This window comes from Octodon degus, unplaced genomic scaffold, assembly GCF_000260255.1.
Source record: "Octodon degus isolate 3935 unplaced genomic scaffold, OctDeg1.0 scaffold00008, whole genome shotgun sequence".
NCBI classification, from domain to species: Eukaryota; Metazoa; Chordata; class Mammalia; order Rodentia; family Octodontidae; genus Octodon; species Octodon degus.
In genome coordinates, this window is record NW_004524584.1 from 4,336,616 (window position 1) to 4,353,591 (window position 16,976).

The following is a 16,976-nucleotide window of genomic DNA, read 5'->3' on the forward strand; positions in this document are numbered from 1 at the left end:
GATTCCTAGAAAGGTACAAATTACCACAACTGAATCGACAAGATATAACCACTCTCAATAGCCCAATAACAGCCAATGAAATACGAGATGTAATAAAAAACCTACTGACAAAAAAAATCCAGGTCCGGATGGGTTCACAGCTGGATTCTACGAGAAATTTTCAGAAGATGTAGTCCCTATACTCCTCAAACTCTTCAATGAAATTGAAAAGGAAGCTATCCTCCTAAAATCATTCTTGGAGGCAAGTATTATACTGATACCAAAACCAGGGATAGACGCAACTAAAAAAGAGAACTACAGTCCAATCTCCCTCATGAACATAGATGCAAAAATCCTCAATAAAGTCCTAGCAAATAGAATATAGCAAATCATCAAGAAGATCATACACCATGACGAGGTAGGATTCATCCCAGGGATGCAAGGATGGTTCAATATTTGAAAATCTATAAATGTAATATACTATATCAATAGAGCGAAAACAAAAAATCACATGATCATATCAATGCAGAAAAAGCTTTTGACAAAGTTCAACACTTATTCATGTGCAAAATGCTACAGAAAATTGGACTAGATGGCCTCTAGTTCAATCTGGTAAAAGCCATTTATGAAAACCCAACAGCTAACATAATCCTAAATGGGGAAAAACTGAAATCTTTTACTATCAGATCTGGTAAAAGACAAGATCTCTCTATCACCACTGCTATTCAGTATAGTTCTGGAATCATTAGCTAGAGCCATTAGACAAGAGAAAAAATAAAGGGAATTAGAATAGGTAAAGAAGAAGTTAAAGTATCATTATTTTCAGATGACATGATACTTTACTTAGAAGACCCAAAAAACTCCACCAAGAAGGTACTAGAATTAATACAAAAATTCAGTAGCATAGCAGGATACAAGTCAATACCCAAAAGACAATATCATCCTCTACACAGTTAACAAACACACTGAGAGGGAAATTAGAGAAAAAATACCTTTTACAATAGCACCAAGGAAAATGAAATACCTTGGAATTAATCTAACTAAAGAAGTCAAAGATCTTTTGTGTGATTTTGGTCTTAGGCATTATTGATTTAATGTATTAATTACACTTATGAATTTGCATATATTGAACTATCCTTGCATTCCTGGAATGAATCCCACTTGGTCGTGGTATATAATCTTCTTGATGTCTTGCTGCATTCTGTTTCCTAGCATTTCATTGAGGATATTTGCATCTATATTCATGAGGAAGATTGGCCTTTAGTTGTCTTTTTTGGTTGAGTCTTTCTCTGGTTTTGGTATCAGAGTAATGATTGCCTCCAAGAATGAGTGTGGGAGAATTGTTTCCTTTTCAATTTCATTGAAGAGTTTAAGTAGAGTTGTCATTAGATCTTCTCTAAACTTCTTGTAGAATTCAGCTGTGAATCCATCAGGGCCTGGGGTATTCTTTGTTGATGGGGATTTTTTTATTATTATTACTTTTTCAATTGCATTGACTGATATTGGGGTGTTTAGAATTTTTATATCTTCTTGATTCAGGTTTAGTAGTTTGTATGCATCTAGGAATCTGTCCATTTCTTTTGTGTTTCCCACCTGTGAGAGCAAAGATTTTGGAAATAGGTATTGATGATCATCTGAGTTTCTATAGGATCTATAGTGATTTTAACCTTTTCATTCCTTATTGCACAAATTTGAATTCTTTTCTTTCCTTTTTTGGTAAGGTTGCCTAGAGGTATATAAATTTTATTTATTCTTTAAAAGAACCAACTCTTCCATTCATTAATTCTTTGTATTGTTTTCTTTGTCTCCATTGTATTTATTTCTGTTCTGATCTTTATAATTTCCTGCCTTCTTTGGGCTTTGATCTTGACTTGCTATTCTTTTTCTAGGAGCTGAAGGTGCAGCATAAAATTGTTTATTTGGGCTTGTTCTGTTTTTCTGATGTGCAAATTTGCTGTCATAAATTTCCATCTTAAAACAGCTTTCATTGTGTTCCATAGGTTCCAGTAAGGTGTATCTGCTTTTTCATTGGATTGTAAATACTCTTTTATTTCTTCTTTAATTTCATCTGCAACCCATTGCTTGTTCAGGAGCATGTTATTTAGTTTCCATGTTTTTATGGAGTTTTTACTGTTTCTTTTGTCAACAGTTTCCAGTTTCATTGCTCCAATGGTCAAATAATCTGCATGGGACAATTTCAATTCCCTTACATTGCTTAAGCATGCTCTATGTACTAATGTATGATCTATTTTGGAGGACATCCCATGAGCAGCTGTGAAAAATGTGTATTCTGACACTGTTGGGTGGAACACTCTGTAAAAGTCCACTCACTCCATTTCTTCACAAGTTTGGTTTAGTTCTGTTATTTCTTTGCTGAGTTTTTGCTTAGTTCATCTGTATTTTTGTGTCAGTGGGGTATTAATGCCTCCTAGTACAATTGTGTTATTCCTCATTTGATTTTTCATGTCTGTTAAAATTTGTCTTATATAATTGGGTGCTCCTACATTAGGTGCATATATATTAATAATTGTTATCTCATCTTCTTGCAGTTTTTCCCTAACCAGTATGTAGTGACCTTCTTTATCCCTTTTAGTCACGCTTTGTTTGAAGTTGACATTGTCAGCAACCAAAATAGCTACCCCTGCTTTTATTCTGGGTTCCTGTCACATGGAGTGTTGTTTTCCATCCTTTGATGTTTAGTCTATTAATTTCTTTTGAGTTAAATGTGTTTCTTCTGCACAGCATCTTGCTGGATTTTGTTTCTTGATCCACTCTAGCAGTCTTTTTTTGATTGTTGAATTAAGGCCATTTACACTGATGGCTATAAGTGATATATATTGGCTTATCTATGTCATGTTATTTTCATACTATAGCATCCCTACTCCCTCTCGCCCTGTTTAATTGTTTTCTCTTCTTGGTGGTTCTTTTTTGTTGTTGTTGAAGTTGTAATCATTTCTGACTCTTTCTAGAACAGCTGTCAGTACTCTTTTCTGGGTTGGTTTGGTGGTCATGAATTTCTTCAGTTGTTCTTTGTCATGGAAATATATTATCTTTCCATTACATTTGATAGATAGTTTTACAGGGTACATCAATCTGTTTGGAAGTTGTTTTCTTTCAGCGCCTGAAATATCTTACTCCAAGCTCTTCTTGATTTGACAGTCTGTGTTGAGAAATCTGTCATGATTCTGATGGGTTTTCAATTATAGGTGATCTGTTTCTTCTCTCTAGTAGCTTTTAATATTCTGTTCTTTTGCTGAGTTTCTGGGACCACGATTATTATGTGCCTAGGTATAGATTTATTTTTATTATGGCTAAATTGAGTTATATATGCCTCATTTAGCTGTATATCAGATCCTTTTCCCATGCTCAGGAAATTTTCTGCTACTACTTCTGCAAATGATTCTTTTATGTCATTTGTGTTAACATAGCTGTTTTGTTGATACTTATTAATCTCATTTTTCTTTGCACCATCTTGCAGCTGTTGCATTGTTATTTCCTGGTTTCTTATTATTTTAAGAGAACTTTCCCTTCATGTTCACTAGCTGCAATGCTATTCTGAAGGTCTGAAATTCTATCTTCAGTTTCATTCAGTTTTGCCAGCTTTCAATGAAGTTCTTAATGTCCTAGATATCTGTTTGAATGTGTTTCATGCATTCTAGTTATTTCCTGTATTGTTTATTCAGTGTTTCCATCATTTTCCTATTCCCCTCTTTTTTAAATCTATGTCTTCTTCAGATGTACTGAGAAATTTTTTCATGATTGTTATTTTCTTTTGTACCTCAGAGATTATTTCTGATCTGATTTCCTCCATATCTTCATAAAGTTGTTTCTTTACTTCAGTTTCTGTCATTTCAGAAATTTCAGGTGCGTGACTTCTAAGTTTTTCTATGACCTTGTCTCCTGGACTTGTTTTGTGCGAGCTGGAGTTCTGAGATTGCCTTTTGCTCCTCCCTTTTGACATTTTTGAAGCTACCAATGTTCACCCTGACTCTGGAGCAATGGTAGGTTGCAAGATTTGGGTAAGCAAGGCTCCCATGAGAGTGGGAGGGTGGTGTAAGTTCACCAAAGCCCCTGCTGTGTGGGGTTTAGTGTGGGTTCCACCTCATTGGAGGTGGGGGGCAAGCCACATCTCAAGAAGGATTCATTGATGATGAGGGCAGGCTGAAACTGCAATGCTCTCTCGATGGTGGGTGGGCATGGGGTAGGGCTCACCAAGGCTCCTGCTACTTGTGGGACAGGCAATGGCTGCTCAGCAGAGCTATGGTGTTGATGATGGTGGGAGATGAGGCCAAAGCTCAGAGGAGCTTTGGCCTGGGACAAGGCTCACCTGGGCCCCCGCAGCACAGCTGTCCTCTGTGTGCCTGGCTTCTGTGACTGTGTGAGAAGTGGCCGGAGCTCAGCTGAGATCCTGTTAGTTAATCTTGATTGTCCACTTGACTAGATTAAGAAATTTCTAGAGAGGTTATAGTATTGTGAGGGTACAAAACTCATTAATGGGCTAAGTTTATTGCTGAATAGGCTATTAGAATGTGGAATTTAGATAGAAGTAGGTCTTTGGAACATAACCCTAGTAACTATATCCAGACCATGGACTTTCCCCTCTGGCTCTTCCCCTGTGCTCTGCTTCCCAGTTGCCATAAAAGGAGCAGTTCTTTCTCCCTTCCCCCATATTTCTGCCTTGTCAGCAGCCAACCATAAATGGAAACCTCTCCTCAAGCTATATCAGGAGTTTTGTCCTAACAGGAAAAATTGTCCGGTACAGAAAATTGATAGTAGAAAAGTGGGATCATTGTTGGGACTATACTTAGCCATATGGTTCAACGTCTTTGGAACTGGTTTGCAGGAAGAGGTTGAAGAAGTTTAGAGAAATAAGCTATAAAGATCTAAAATGCTATAAGCAAAGTCTGGTGGGCAATTCTAGTCAGAGCTCAGAAGATCAGAATGCTGATGGGAATGCAGACAGTAAAGGCTAAACTCATGGGGTTTCATATGAGAATGGTGAAATTGGATGAAAGGCCATGCATTTTAACTCTGGCAAACAGTTTGTCTATATTCTATCTATGCTTTGTGTGAGGCTAATTGATCTTTTGGAGAAAATTTTAAGACAGCCCAATATATGGGTGCTAAGTTGAGTACTGCTGGCTGCTTTTAGCCTGAATTATAGTGAGAACTGAGAGCAAAGCACAGAAGAAAGATTTTTAAGTTTCATTTTGGCTAAAAAAGAAGTATATATAAAACTTCCACCAAAGGAGGTATGATTGCCTAAAAGATTAGTGCTATTTAAAAAGAAACCAAATTCTTTAAACCAGGACAAGAAACAAGATGTCTTGAGGAACTCTCAGGAACCCTCAAGACCCCACTGATTGCATTCTCAAGGATGCAAAACACCCCCCGCTTGTTCCCTGGGATTTATTTCACCTTGATCAGCCTGTTAGATACTCAGAAGCTACTACAGTCATGGTCCAACAGGGTTCAGTTACTGCTCGAGTGGCAACTGCTGCCATTATCCACATGATACTGCTTGTGCAAGAATGTAGAATGCAAGAGTTATGGGTTCATGGATGGTTCTATCCATATTTCAAAGGAAGGTTTGGGAGTCCAGGCAGTTTGTCACTAAACCAGAATTCCAGTTGGAAGCACCTGAGAGTATGGTGCTTAATCTGTGAAAGTGAAACTAAAGTTGAATGGAGACACAAAAATGTTGGAGATGCCAGGAACATGGAATGTCTGCCAAAGAAAAATGAAGGCAATGAGCAGAGTCAGCCTAAGAGAGAAATTGCAAGTGGTAAGGCTGTAGGTGTGGGAGGGCCTAAATCCTTTAAAGCTTACCATGATGTGCTCTGGATGCAAACATAGAGTATAAGACTTAATCTTTGCCCTGTTGGGTATTGGTCTTGCTTTGGTCCAGCTCTTTTCTGTTCTATACCTCTCTTTTGGTTTTTTGTTTGTGTTTTATTTTGTTTTTGAGATAGTGTCTCATTACATAGTTCAGGCTGATCTACTGTGGGCTGGCCTTCAACTTGTGATGATCTTCCTGCCTCCACCTCCCATGTGGTGGGATTATAGGCAAGTGCCCCCATGCTTGGTTTATTCCTCCCTTTTAGAATGGGAATGTTCGCTATGTCCCATTCATGGTACATTGAGGTAACTTTTTTGTTGTTCATTTCCCCAGGAAAAAGCTGAGAATCTGCCTTGAGTCCCAGCAAAAATTTTGGACTTCAAATGTTGGAAATAAGACTTTGAGAGGAACTGATTAGTACATTTTCAGCTATACATAGGATAATTATATCATGTTAGGCAGAACTATGAGCTTGTTACTTGTGCATTTGGAGATTAAGTATCAAGTAAGGAGATGTGATAGGTGTCAAATTGACAAAGGTTGGCTTTGTGCTAGTTAATCTTCATTGTCAATTTGAACTGGAATAAGCGATTCCAAGAGAGGTGAGTCAATTATAAGGAAGTTAGATTCATTGATGGGCTGATCCACTGTTATGGCTGGTATCTAGTTGTCTCCCAGAGCCTCAGGCAGTCATAAGTGGAGCTTTTCTCAGAGGTGGCCTGACCTAGAGTGTGTGATGCTGGGCTCAAGAGTGTGTGATTGAGCTGGCAAGATAGCTCAGCAGACTAAGTGCTTGCTTTGGCAAGCTCAGGGACCAGGGTTCGATCCCAGAACCACATGAGACACCAGCCTTGCCCCCAGGTGTGCTAAATTGGCCACTAAGACCAGGCAAGGTGGCGCACACCTGTAATCCCAGTGCTGGGGATATGGAAAAATGGGAGGATCACTATGAATCTGAGCTGCACAGTGAGACCCTGTATCAAATACTTCTTTTTTTTTTAAATTTAGGACAGGGTCTACAGGGTCTCACTACATAGATCAGAGTTGTAGTGATTCTCCTGTTTTCAGCCTCCCAAGCACTGTGATTACAAGCATGTGCCACCACGTCCAGTTGCAATTGCTAACTCAGCACACCCTGGGGGCAAAGCCGGTGTAGCATGCCAGGGATCAAACCCCTGACCACTGCACTCTGCCTAAGCAGGTGCTTTAGTCTGCTGAGCGATCTGGCCAGCCCCTCAAATACATTTTTGCAAAAAGAAAAGAAAAAAAGAGTGTGTGATTACTAAATTAGTCCACTGATTGATTTGACATAGTTCTGGTAGGATTAAGGGTGTCCTAACCTGGGTGTGAATACTACCTTCCCTAAAGTTGGTAACCTGGATAAAATGTAAAAGACAGAAAGAGGGTTGTTGCTGGTCCCTCATAACTTGTAGCTGCCTGGCTTCTCCTTTGTGTCTGGCATGAACTGTCTCTCCTCTGCTGTGCCACTCTGCCACACCACCCTGCCTTGGAGCCGGCCAACTGTGAATTAAAACTCCACAAACTATCAGCCGTATAAACTTTTCCTCCTTTAACTTTGGGTGTCAGGTATTTTGGCTCCACAATGAGAAAAGTAACTAAGATACCCCCTGATGAATTCATAGCTGAATTAGCTCTTAGGAGGCAGGGCCTAGTTGAAGGAAGGGGGTTATGGAGGTGTGACCTTGACTATATATGGGTCATAGCCTCTTCCTATCTGGTCCTCCCCTGCTATTTGCTTCCCAGATGCCATGAACTGCGTGGCTTGTCTCCCCTCTACCTTCTATAATGATATTTCTACTTTAGTCAGCCAGGTACAGACTAAAACCTCTGAAACCATGAACCAAAAATAAACCTTTCCTCCTTTAAATTGTAGGTATCAGATATTTTGTCCCAGTGACAGGAAAGCTGACTAATATACACTGTTATGAACAATTTCACTGTTGTTTCCTTTGTATTTAATCCTGCTTGGGGTTCATTTACTTCTTTGGATCTGTGAGATTTTGTTTATTTTCTTTATTTTTTTTTTCCTTTTATCAAATTTGGAACATTTAGCCAAGCTGATGACACACATCTGTGACCCTAGCACACTGGGGGCTAAGTCAGGAAGATTGTTATTTTGAAATGCTTCCTGGGCAAGTAATCAATTGAGTAAGAACCAGTCTCTATTAAAAAACAAAAATGCTGTAGGGCCGAGTGATAGCTCAGTGGCGTAAGTGCCTGCCTGATAAGCACAAGGTCCTGAGTTTGATCCCTGGTACCGCCCCTCCCCCAATTTTTTAAAATAAAGATTTAAAAAAAATTAAAAAGCTGCAAATATAGTTCATTGTGAAGACTCTGAGTTCAATTCCAGTTTCCAAAAATATTGGAAAACTTTTGGTCAATATATACTCAGAATTTTTTTCTGTCTCATTCTCTTTTATTTTGGGACTGTAGTCACACTTATCCTAGGCTTTTTATTATACCTAATCATGCTCTGTTTGTTTGGGGCCTGTTTGAACTTTTCTCTTCATCAAACCTTTTTCTTTCTGTGCTTCAATTTACATAATTTCTATTGAGAGCCATTGTGTATTAGTCAAAAAAAAAAAAAAACAAAAAAACAAAAAACAAAAACAAAACCCCTGAAATATAGCCATTTTCCCAAAGCATAGTATGTTACCATTGTTTATGGATTCCATTGGGAATGGCCTGGAGACATATAGGAAAATGGCAATCACAAGACATAGCAGTGAAGGTTTAGTATTGGGTGTTGATGAACTGAAAAAGCAAACAAGGAAGCAATGAGATAACAATACAAAGATGATTACCACAGGGAGCAGCCACCATCCCGGCAGCTAATGAAAAGGGTTTCTCTCAGTTGCTTTCTCATTACTCAGGTGCATACCTGACACCACGAATTAAAGGAGGAAAGGTTTATTATGGATCATATGTGTAGAGATTTGAGTCCATAGCCAGCTGGCTCCAAGACAGGATGGTCTAGCAGAAGGCATGGCAGAGAACTAGCTCACAGCACAGCAGGCAGTGAGCAGAGGGATCAAATGAAAAAGCCACCCACCTTCTCCAACCAGGCTTCATTTGTCAGTATCACATTATCTACAAATTAATCAGAGAATTAATTCATTAATAAGTTTCACACCTTCGGGATCCAATCACCTCCCCAAAGCCCCACCTACGAGCACATAAGGCTTTGGAGAGAACTACGTGGTGACAACTACAGGGGCAGCTACCATCCCTAGAGCTGCTGAAAAGGGTTTCAATCTTGATTGTTTGGACTATTAGGTCTCAGAAGCTGATCAAAATAATGTATCTGGAGTAAAACTCAGACCTCTGAGAGGAGGCTCTCCAGCTAGTGCTGCTATTTCTTTAAGAGATATGATGAAGCTGATTGGTTAAGGAGAGAAGTACTGCTAAAAAAGGAGCTAAAGGCCCACCAGGCATATTGTGCACCCTAGTAATCCCTCTGCTCTTGGGAGGCTGAGGTGGAAGAGTTGCAGGTTTGAGCCCACCCTAGGACACTTAGCAAGACTCTGTGTCAAAATAAATAATTTTAAAATAAGTTAAGGATATAGCTCTGTAAAGGCCCTGGGTTTAACATCCAGCACCACATTTGAAAAGTTAAATCAAACAAATCCCTCAAACTAAAATCAATTACCACTCCAAGATAACAATGACAGAAACTATAGGCAAATAAAAAGAAGGAAGTCTCTTCTTCCCTTTTGCCTTTCTCCTACTTCCCTCTGATGTCCTTTTATTATAGACATCTAAGTTCAATAGAAACTAATTACAGGCAGAGAGGGACTGAGTTATCCAGGAAATCAGTACAAAACAGACAGCAGAAGTGTAGCTGGAGGTACATCTGAAGGCCAGGCCTCAAGACTTACATGCCTCCCTAAGAGGTAAACAGTGACTTGAAGTCACACTGCAATTAGCACCACCTGGCCCAGTAATCCCAGATAGGGGTCACCAGGTGGGTTCAGAGCATCTCAACCCCTCCCTCCCTCAGGTATGGGGGTGCATATCTGTAATCCTAGCACTCAGAAGGCTGAGGCAGGAGGATCACTATAAATCTGAGACCAGCCTGGGCTGCAAAGTGAGCTCAAGGCCAGCCTGAGCCACATAATGAGACCCTGTCTCAAAAAGACAAATAAACATATAACCCCAAAGAGCTATACTTGTAATCATATGAGTTGATTATAGTTTGACCCACACTGTATTCACTTTGTAATTTTGCTGTATACATTTCCCCTCAAAAAGGGCCTTAGGGGCTATGCACTGGAGACTCCTGGAAATTCAGGAACCATTCTTCTCCACTTATTTCCAATAAAATTCTTCTAACTTCCTCTTTTTGTTTGTGACTTCATTCCTCAATGTAGGGCCACTAACTCAGAACATCTGACATCTAACAGATGGGAGCTATATTCATATATATATATATATATAGATATATATATATATATACATATATATGTATATATTTAGTACAGGGTCTCACTATACAGATCAAACTCATAGTGATCCTCCTCTTTTCAGCCTCCCAAGCACTGGGATTACAGGCGTGTGCCACTATGCCAAGTTTCAATCACCATCTCAGAGTGCCCCGGCAGTGGGGCTGGCATGGCACACCCTGGTCCCCATGCCTGCCTAAGCAGACGCTGAGCTATCTTGCCTGCCCAGTGAGCTACATTTCTATTTCTCCTTTATCAGTGAAACTTAGAAAGACTCTACTTATTTTGTCTGTCTCATTAAGTTCTATTTCCCATCTTTACATAAGAAATGTACTTTGGAAGGTCTGAACTATAATGCCAAATGGGAAGCTTGGAAGAGTGAATTTGGAGCAGAGACAACCACTTAAACAGTATTGTATTAACATTTGTGCAAAAGTAGTAAGAATTATCCAAGATAGACTTAATGCCATGTTACATGCTTTTATAGGACATCATGTTAATTTTCCACTATTCTATGATTACTGCTTGTGTCTTTCTCTTAGAAGCAAAGAGTATCTTTGCTGCAACTACCTCACGTACAGTACTTGCCACACAATCATAAACAAGGGCAGCTTTGAAAGAGATCTGCATGACTGAGGGTAAGTACCTTGTCCTACTATCAGACATGAAATGGCATGGATTCTATGGGGCTGGCGAGAATCCAACCTTCCCACATTTCTTGTGTATTACCTAATAAGACTACAAGAAGGGAAAGACCAATTTGGTGTTCTAACATTATACTGACCCACTGTCACTGAAAAGCCAGCTCCTTTCTTTTGTTCCTTCTTTCTTGCCCGCAATGAAGCTGCTCGACCACCTCTACCACCTTTAGTTTTCTAGTAGTAGATGGCAAAACAGGGTCAGTGTTTAACAGTTTTTATTTTTTATTAATGAAGACTTTTGAATGTTGAATGATTTTTTTTGAAAATTTGTAGAAAAATAACATTAATACATAAAGTTTTGGAACTTTAGAAATCACAGAAGTTCCGTCTGAATAAGGTTACTTCTCTAGCTCTTATGTATTTTCATGTTGTTTGGGGGTTTTGGGCCACTGCTTTGCTATTGATAGTGATGGTTTTGTCTTTTCCAGGCTTGAACCCCAAGGCCAATGGACTGAGCTACATCCCTACTGCACAACCCTTTGTTTCTTTTATTTTATTTTTTTTTATTTAATACAGGGTCTCACTACACAGATCAGACTCATAGTGATCCTTCCTGTTTTTCAGCCTTCCAAGTGCTGGGATTATAGGCCCATGTCACCATGCCCAGTCTCATTCGCTGTCTTAGGGCACCCCAGGGGCAGGACAGCATGGCACACCTGGGATCAAACCCCTGGCCCCTGCATCTGCCTAAGCAGGTGCTTCAATCTGCTGAGCCATCTGACCTGCCCATTTCTTTTAATTTTGAGAGTCTCTATAAGTCACTAAATTGCCCAGGCTTGGCTCAAACTTAAGATTCTCCTGCCTCAGCTTCCCAGAGTGCTGGGGTTACAAGTGTGTATCACTATGTCTCATTAAGTTTTGTTCTTTAGTTATGGAAGTTTACCACAATAACCTTTTGTTGATAATTGCAGAGACACCAATTTCATGACATATTTCACATATTTAATATTTGTATTTAAATATATTGTACTAGAATAAATTTTCTACATCTGCATAAATTATATATTATATAGCACTCTGTCAATTATATAACACAAAAACATTTATAGGTAAACATTAAAATGGCAGTGTACATATTTGATAACTAAACATTAACAACACAATAATTACCAGGGATTCATTTAATGGGAGAATCTAGTATTTCCTGGTAATCTTGCCTTCTTAAATTCCTCCAGTAAAGTTTATAGCCAGCAAGCACAAATACACTAATCATAATGATTACCCCTCCAAAGACATCATAGACACTAGGAAATATGTGTAATACTAGAAGCTGCAAGACCATAGCTACAACAATCTCCAGATGTTGTACTGTGCTGACCAAAGCTGGATGGAATTTGTCCAAGGCATAATAAACTCCTAAGAATGCTGCAGTAGAACAAATGCATATAGCAATGAGATAACTCCATGTTTCTCCATCTAATGGAATGATGGGTTCTTGAAGAACAAACATGGTCGATACTCCCCAGATTGTCCCAGTCCAGCCAAAGGTAAACAGAGCAGTCCACATGCTGATCTTCTCCCGGATGGATCTGTACACTATCATGGAGAGGGCAGTAGTCAGTCCTGCCATCACAGTCATGGTATACCCAAAGGCTTCTTTCCAGGCATTTAACAAAGAATTATCTTCATCGACAATGTTGGGGATCATGACAAGACAAACACCCAAGATGCTACAAACAACTGTAGCCATGTCAACATAAGCCATTTTCTCATCTACGAGTAAAAATGCCAAAATGGCACTAAAAACTGTGGTTGTGGCTCTCCACATAGTGGTCCCATTGCTGGGAGGAACTATCGAAAATGATGTGTAAGCGCAAGTGATAGAAATAACATTGCATACACCATAAAAGAAGAGGCGTAGTCTGTATCCTCGGGGCCCAAAGGGAGCCTCCTGATAGTAACACACAACTAACACAGATAAGACCTGTAAGACCGAACGGATAAAAATCAGCTCTAAAGATGGAACTTTAGAACGATCAGAAATAAGCCTAGTGATAAGGGCTACACATCCATGAGCCAAAGCAGATCCAAACAGCACTATCCACATTTTTCGAGACTGAAAAATATTTTTTTCTGCGAAACTTTGGAATTGTCCGATCTCACTGGACATCAGGTCTTCTTTTGGTGGAGGGCGAGTATCCATGGTTCCAAACAAATTTCTTCCTTTTCTTTTCATTTCACTCAGCAGCCCTTTCTTTGGATTTTCTTCCACAAAATTCCCAAAGTCTTCATTAATTTCTTCATATCCATCATCCCCAGGCTGGGGGTAATGAGAGGTATATTTCACCATCACTGTGCTGGGATGTATTTTCACTCGTTTTTTAACTGGATAGTTTTTGGATGGAGAAGTATCCATTTCTTCAGATAATCAACTGTATTAAAAAAAGACAAATACACATATTCATTCCATTGAAAAATTAATTTTTATGAGAATAATATGCATCAATTCAATGATAGGAAGTAGAGATTATAATAGGAGCCTTAGAAAAATGTAATAGAAAAAAATGATCTGGTGATATGTATGGAGCCCTGCACTTGTCTACCCTTCTTTCACTTCCATTTAAAATCTGTTCCAGTTTCTAATTCTGCTTATTCTTTGTCTTATTCAGCCCTATTTCCCATCTTTCCATGACACACTGATATTTGGCCACTTTTGTGTTCCTACCCATTCCTCTATCCAAAAAAAGAAAGAAATATAGAACTTAGATCAAACCTTTCTTATACAACATTATACAGTATAAGGGGGTAAGTCCAAAGTCATTTGTGTCAATTCTGTATAATACCAAAATATATATTCCATTACAAATTATTCTTTCAAAACATTTACTCTGTGCTCCATAAATTTTCAAGTATATGAAGTATGACCAAAGTATATAGTTAATCTTTGCATTTAAAATTTTTTTAAGGTAAAAGGTGTATTTCTATTAATCCCTCTCAAAATACTCCTTATTTTGTTCTCAAAATATTCCTTACTTACTGTTCTTGCCACTTTCGGAGTTAGCTGTAGAGGCCCTCCTTTGTGAGTGCCTTTAGTTTTGCTGTCATGGCTGCATCGATCTCCTACATCACTTCAAAACATTTATCTTTCATGGGCATTTTGACTTTGGGAAAAACCTAGAAGCCTTGCAGAGCCAGATCTGGTGAATAGGTGGATGAAGACACTTGGTGATATTTCTATTTGATAGAAATTGCTGTAAATATTTGGAATTGATTCAGGATATTGAGGCATCCATGAAAAGACATTCACTACAGATTTCTGGAGTATCTTTAAAAAGTGGCAAGAATGATGCAATACATATTCTCAAAGCAAAAGAAAATATTTTGAGGGATATTAATGGAAATGTATCTTTTACTATAATGCATTTTAAAAAATTTAAACATTCTTGTAAAACTAAAATTAAAAAATAAAATTAATTTAGTAACATATACACTGTTCGTGAGAATATAAATTATACGTAATTTTTGATAAGTAGTTGGGCAATACATATTAAGATTTTATCTAGAAACTATCCTTTATTCAGCAATATCACATTTATGACTTTTATCCTAAATTATCATGAAATTCATTTTATACTTATATAAAAACAAAAAGGAGAAAGTAATACTTACATTTGCTTTTATAACAAAAAATTATGCATGGAAATATACAACAGAAAGAGGGAACAAAAATGGAAAAAATTTAAAATATACTTTTTCATATTTTCATTTTGGAATCATGATATTGCTTAAAAATTAGGTTAAATATGATATCTGTTACTTAAGCAAAAATATAGGGGAAACGTATGAGCAAGGGAGATCATTGTAGCTTTCTATAATTAGCCTCTTACAATAGTATGGTGATCTAAGTGCCTGCCTGGAAAGTGTGAGGACCTGGGTTAGATCCCCATTACCATATTCTTTCCTGTCCCCAGAACTGGGTGTGCCATACCAGCCACCAAAACCAGGCGTGGTGGCACACACCTGCAATCCCAGCTCTGAGGAGGCTGAGACAGGAGGATCACTACAAGTCTGAACTGCATAGTGAGACCCTAGACCAAATAAATAAAAATTTAATAATAATAATAATAATAATAATAATAATAATGTCAATGTAGACATTATTGAATTGGAAAGATGTGAACTATAGTTTGTTGAGTAGGAAAAAAAATTAAGCTTTTCTTTTTTAAAATGTATTTAGTACAGGATCTACAGGGTCTCATTACGCAGATTGGACTCGTAGTGATCCTCCTGTGATTTCTCTTAGTGATCCTCATGGAATTTCAGCTTCCCAAGCTCTGAGATTACAGGTGCATGCCACCATGCCCAGTCTCATTCGCTGTGTCAGTGTGCCCTGGGGATGGGGCCAGCACAGCAGGCCAGGGATCGAACCCCCAGCCCCTGCATCTACCTAAGCAAGCACTTTAATCCGCTGAGCTATCTGGCCGGCCCTAAGCATTTCTTGAAGGATTAAATAAATAATTCATGTAAAGAAATTGCCACAATGATAGCTTATAGTAAACATTGACTATCTTTTACAATGTAATTCTTTCTTTTAGACTGTTACTTGTTCACTGTTATCTTCCTTTGCTTCCTTCCTTTCTTTGAAACTTTTTTTATTTACTTCCCAATTTTCTCCTTTCCTCTAAAAGAAAAGAAAAGGAGAGAAAAAAGGAGGATAGAGAGAGGGAGAGGGAAAGGAAAAAGAAGATGGAGAGGGAAGGAAAGAAGAGGGAGAGAAAGGGAGGGTGATGAGAGAGGCAGAGAGAGACAGAGGAAAATAAAATCTTTTTCTCCCTGGTTCCTTGCCAAAACTCATCAGTTCCAGGATATGTAACTGTGGCCCAGAAATCAAATCCAATTCTGTTCTTTGACACCATCTGGACAGCCAACTGTTCAAGTATATTTACTCCGTTCTCTTCTAAAAGGCATTCTGTTCAGCTGGAAGAACCCAGGAGAAATTCCACCAGTGCAGGCCAGCCCTTGGGTTTCTTACCATCATCTCTGACCTGCAGGCCTTCTAGAATACTCCTCTTGGGCCAATCTGACTCGTCTTCAAACTGCTTAAGCCATTTTCATTTCCAAACATATCTTCAGCTTTAGTAACCCCAAATTTGATTTGATTTCCCAAATAGACTTTCCTTTCCTATCTTCCCCATTTGTATTTTTGATAGCATCTTTTTTTAATTTCACAAGGTAGAATTCAAGGAACACTCTGAATTATCCTTTCTGCCATCATACTCCCATTTGGTCGCCAATCTATTTCTGTCTTCGGAATATTTTTCAGATTTTAGCTTTCATCTCCAATTCCTTTTTACCTTCATGATTTTGGATCAAGTTATTGTGAATTCCTTCCTAGAATACTGGAACTAGTCGCTCTAACTAGCCCCCTTGTATCATAATCCTCCTCAAAAACCATCTACATTATCCCACTGTCATATTAATGTCTTTACAGTGTATTCAAAACAAAACAAAAACTTACCTCAAACTTTCTCCATCAAAGAATCTAGAGTATCTAGATTCTTTCTTTCTTTCTTTCTTTCTTTCTTTCTTTCTTTCTTTCTTTCTTTCTTTCTTTCTTTCTCTCTCTCTCTCTCTCTCTCTCTCTCTCTCTCTCTCTCTCTCTTTCTTTCTTTCTCTTTCTTTCTTTCTTTCTTTTTTTTCTACTTTCGTGATCATGGTATCTCCCCTGCTAGGTAAGTTGTTTTATGTTTGTTGTTTTTTTTCCTACTTTCTACTTGGCCAAATTTCAATTACCTTCCCTGGTTCTTGGTACCCTGCCTATCAATATATTGCAGTTCTTATCAATACTTAGTTCCCTAACATGTGTACTTTGCTCTTACCAACAGTCCAATATCCTTCCTGATCTCACTCCCTACATGCATAAATCATTTCCCTAAGCTTTTATTCTCATTATATCCCCTGCTGTTTCAGCTTAAACGTTACTTATCTTTTAAACACTAATCCATCTCTTTCTTTCTTTCTTTCTTTCTTTCTTTCTTTCTTTCTTTCTTTCTT

At 38.3% G+C, this 16,976-nt stretch overlaps 1 protein-coding gene across 1 annotated transcript in view; it reads right to left on the reverse strand.

Moving 5' to 3' along the window:
- Positions 1 to 11,902: 11,902 nt before the first annotated feature.
- Positions 11,903 to 16,976, reverse strand: part of Slc35g2 (solute carrier family 35 member G2) — a 29,389-nt gene continuing 24,315 nt past the window's right edge. Inside the window, exon 3 of the mRNA XM_004624995.3 lies at positions 11,903 to 13,354. Within this exon, the coding sequence (XP_004625052.1) occupies positions 12,100 to 13,338 (1,239 nt within the window). The 5' untranslated portion in view covers positions 13,339 to 13,354 and the 3' untranslated portion in view covers positions 11,903 to 12,099. The remainder of the gene's footprint in view (positions 13,355 to 16,976) is intronic.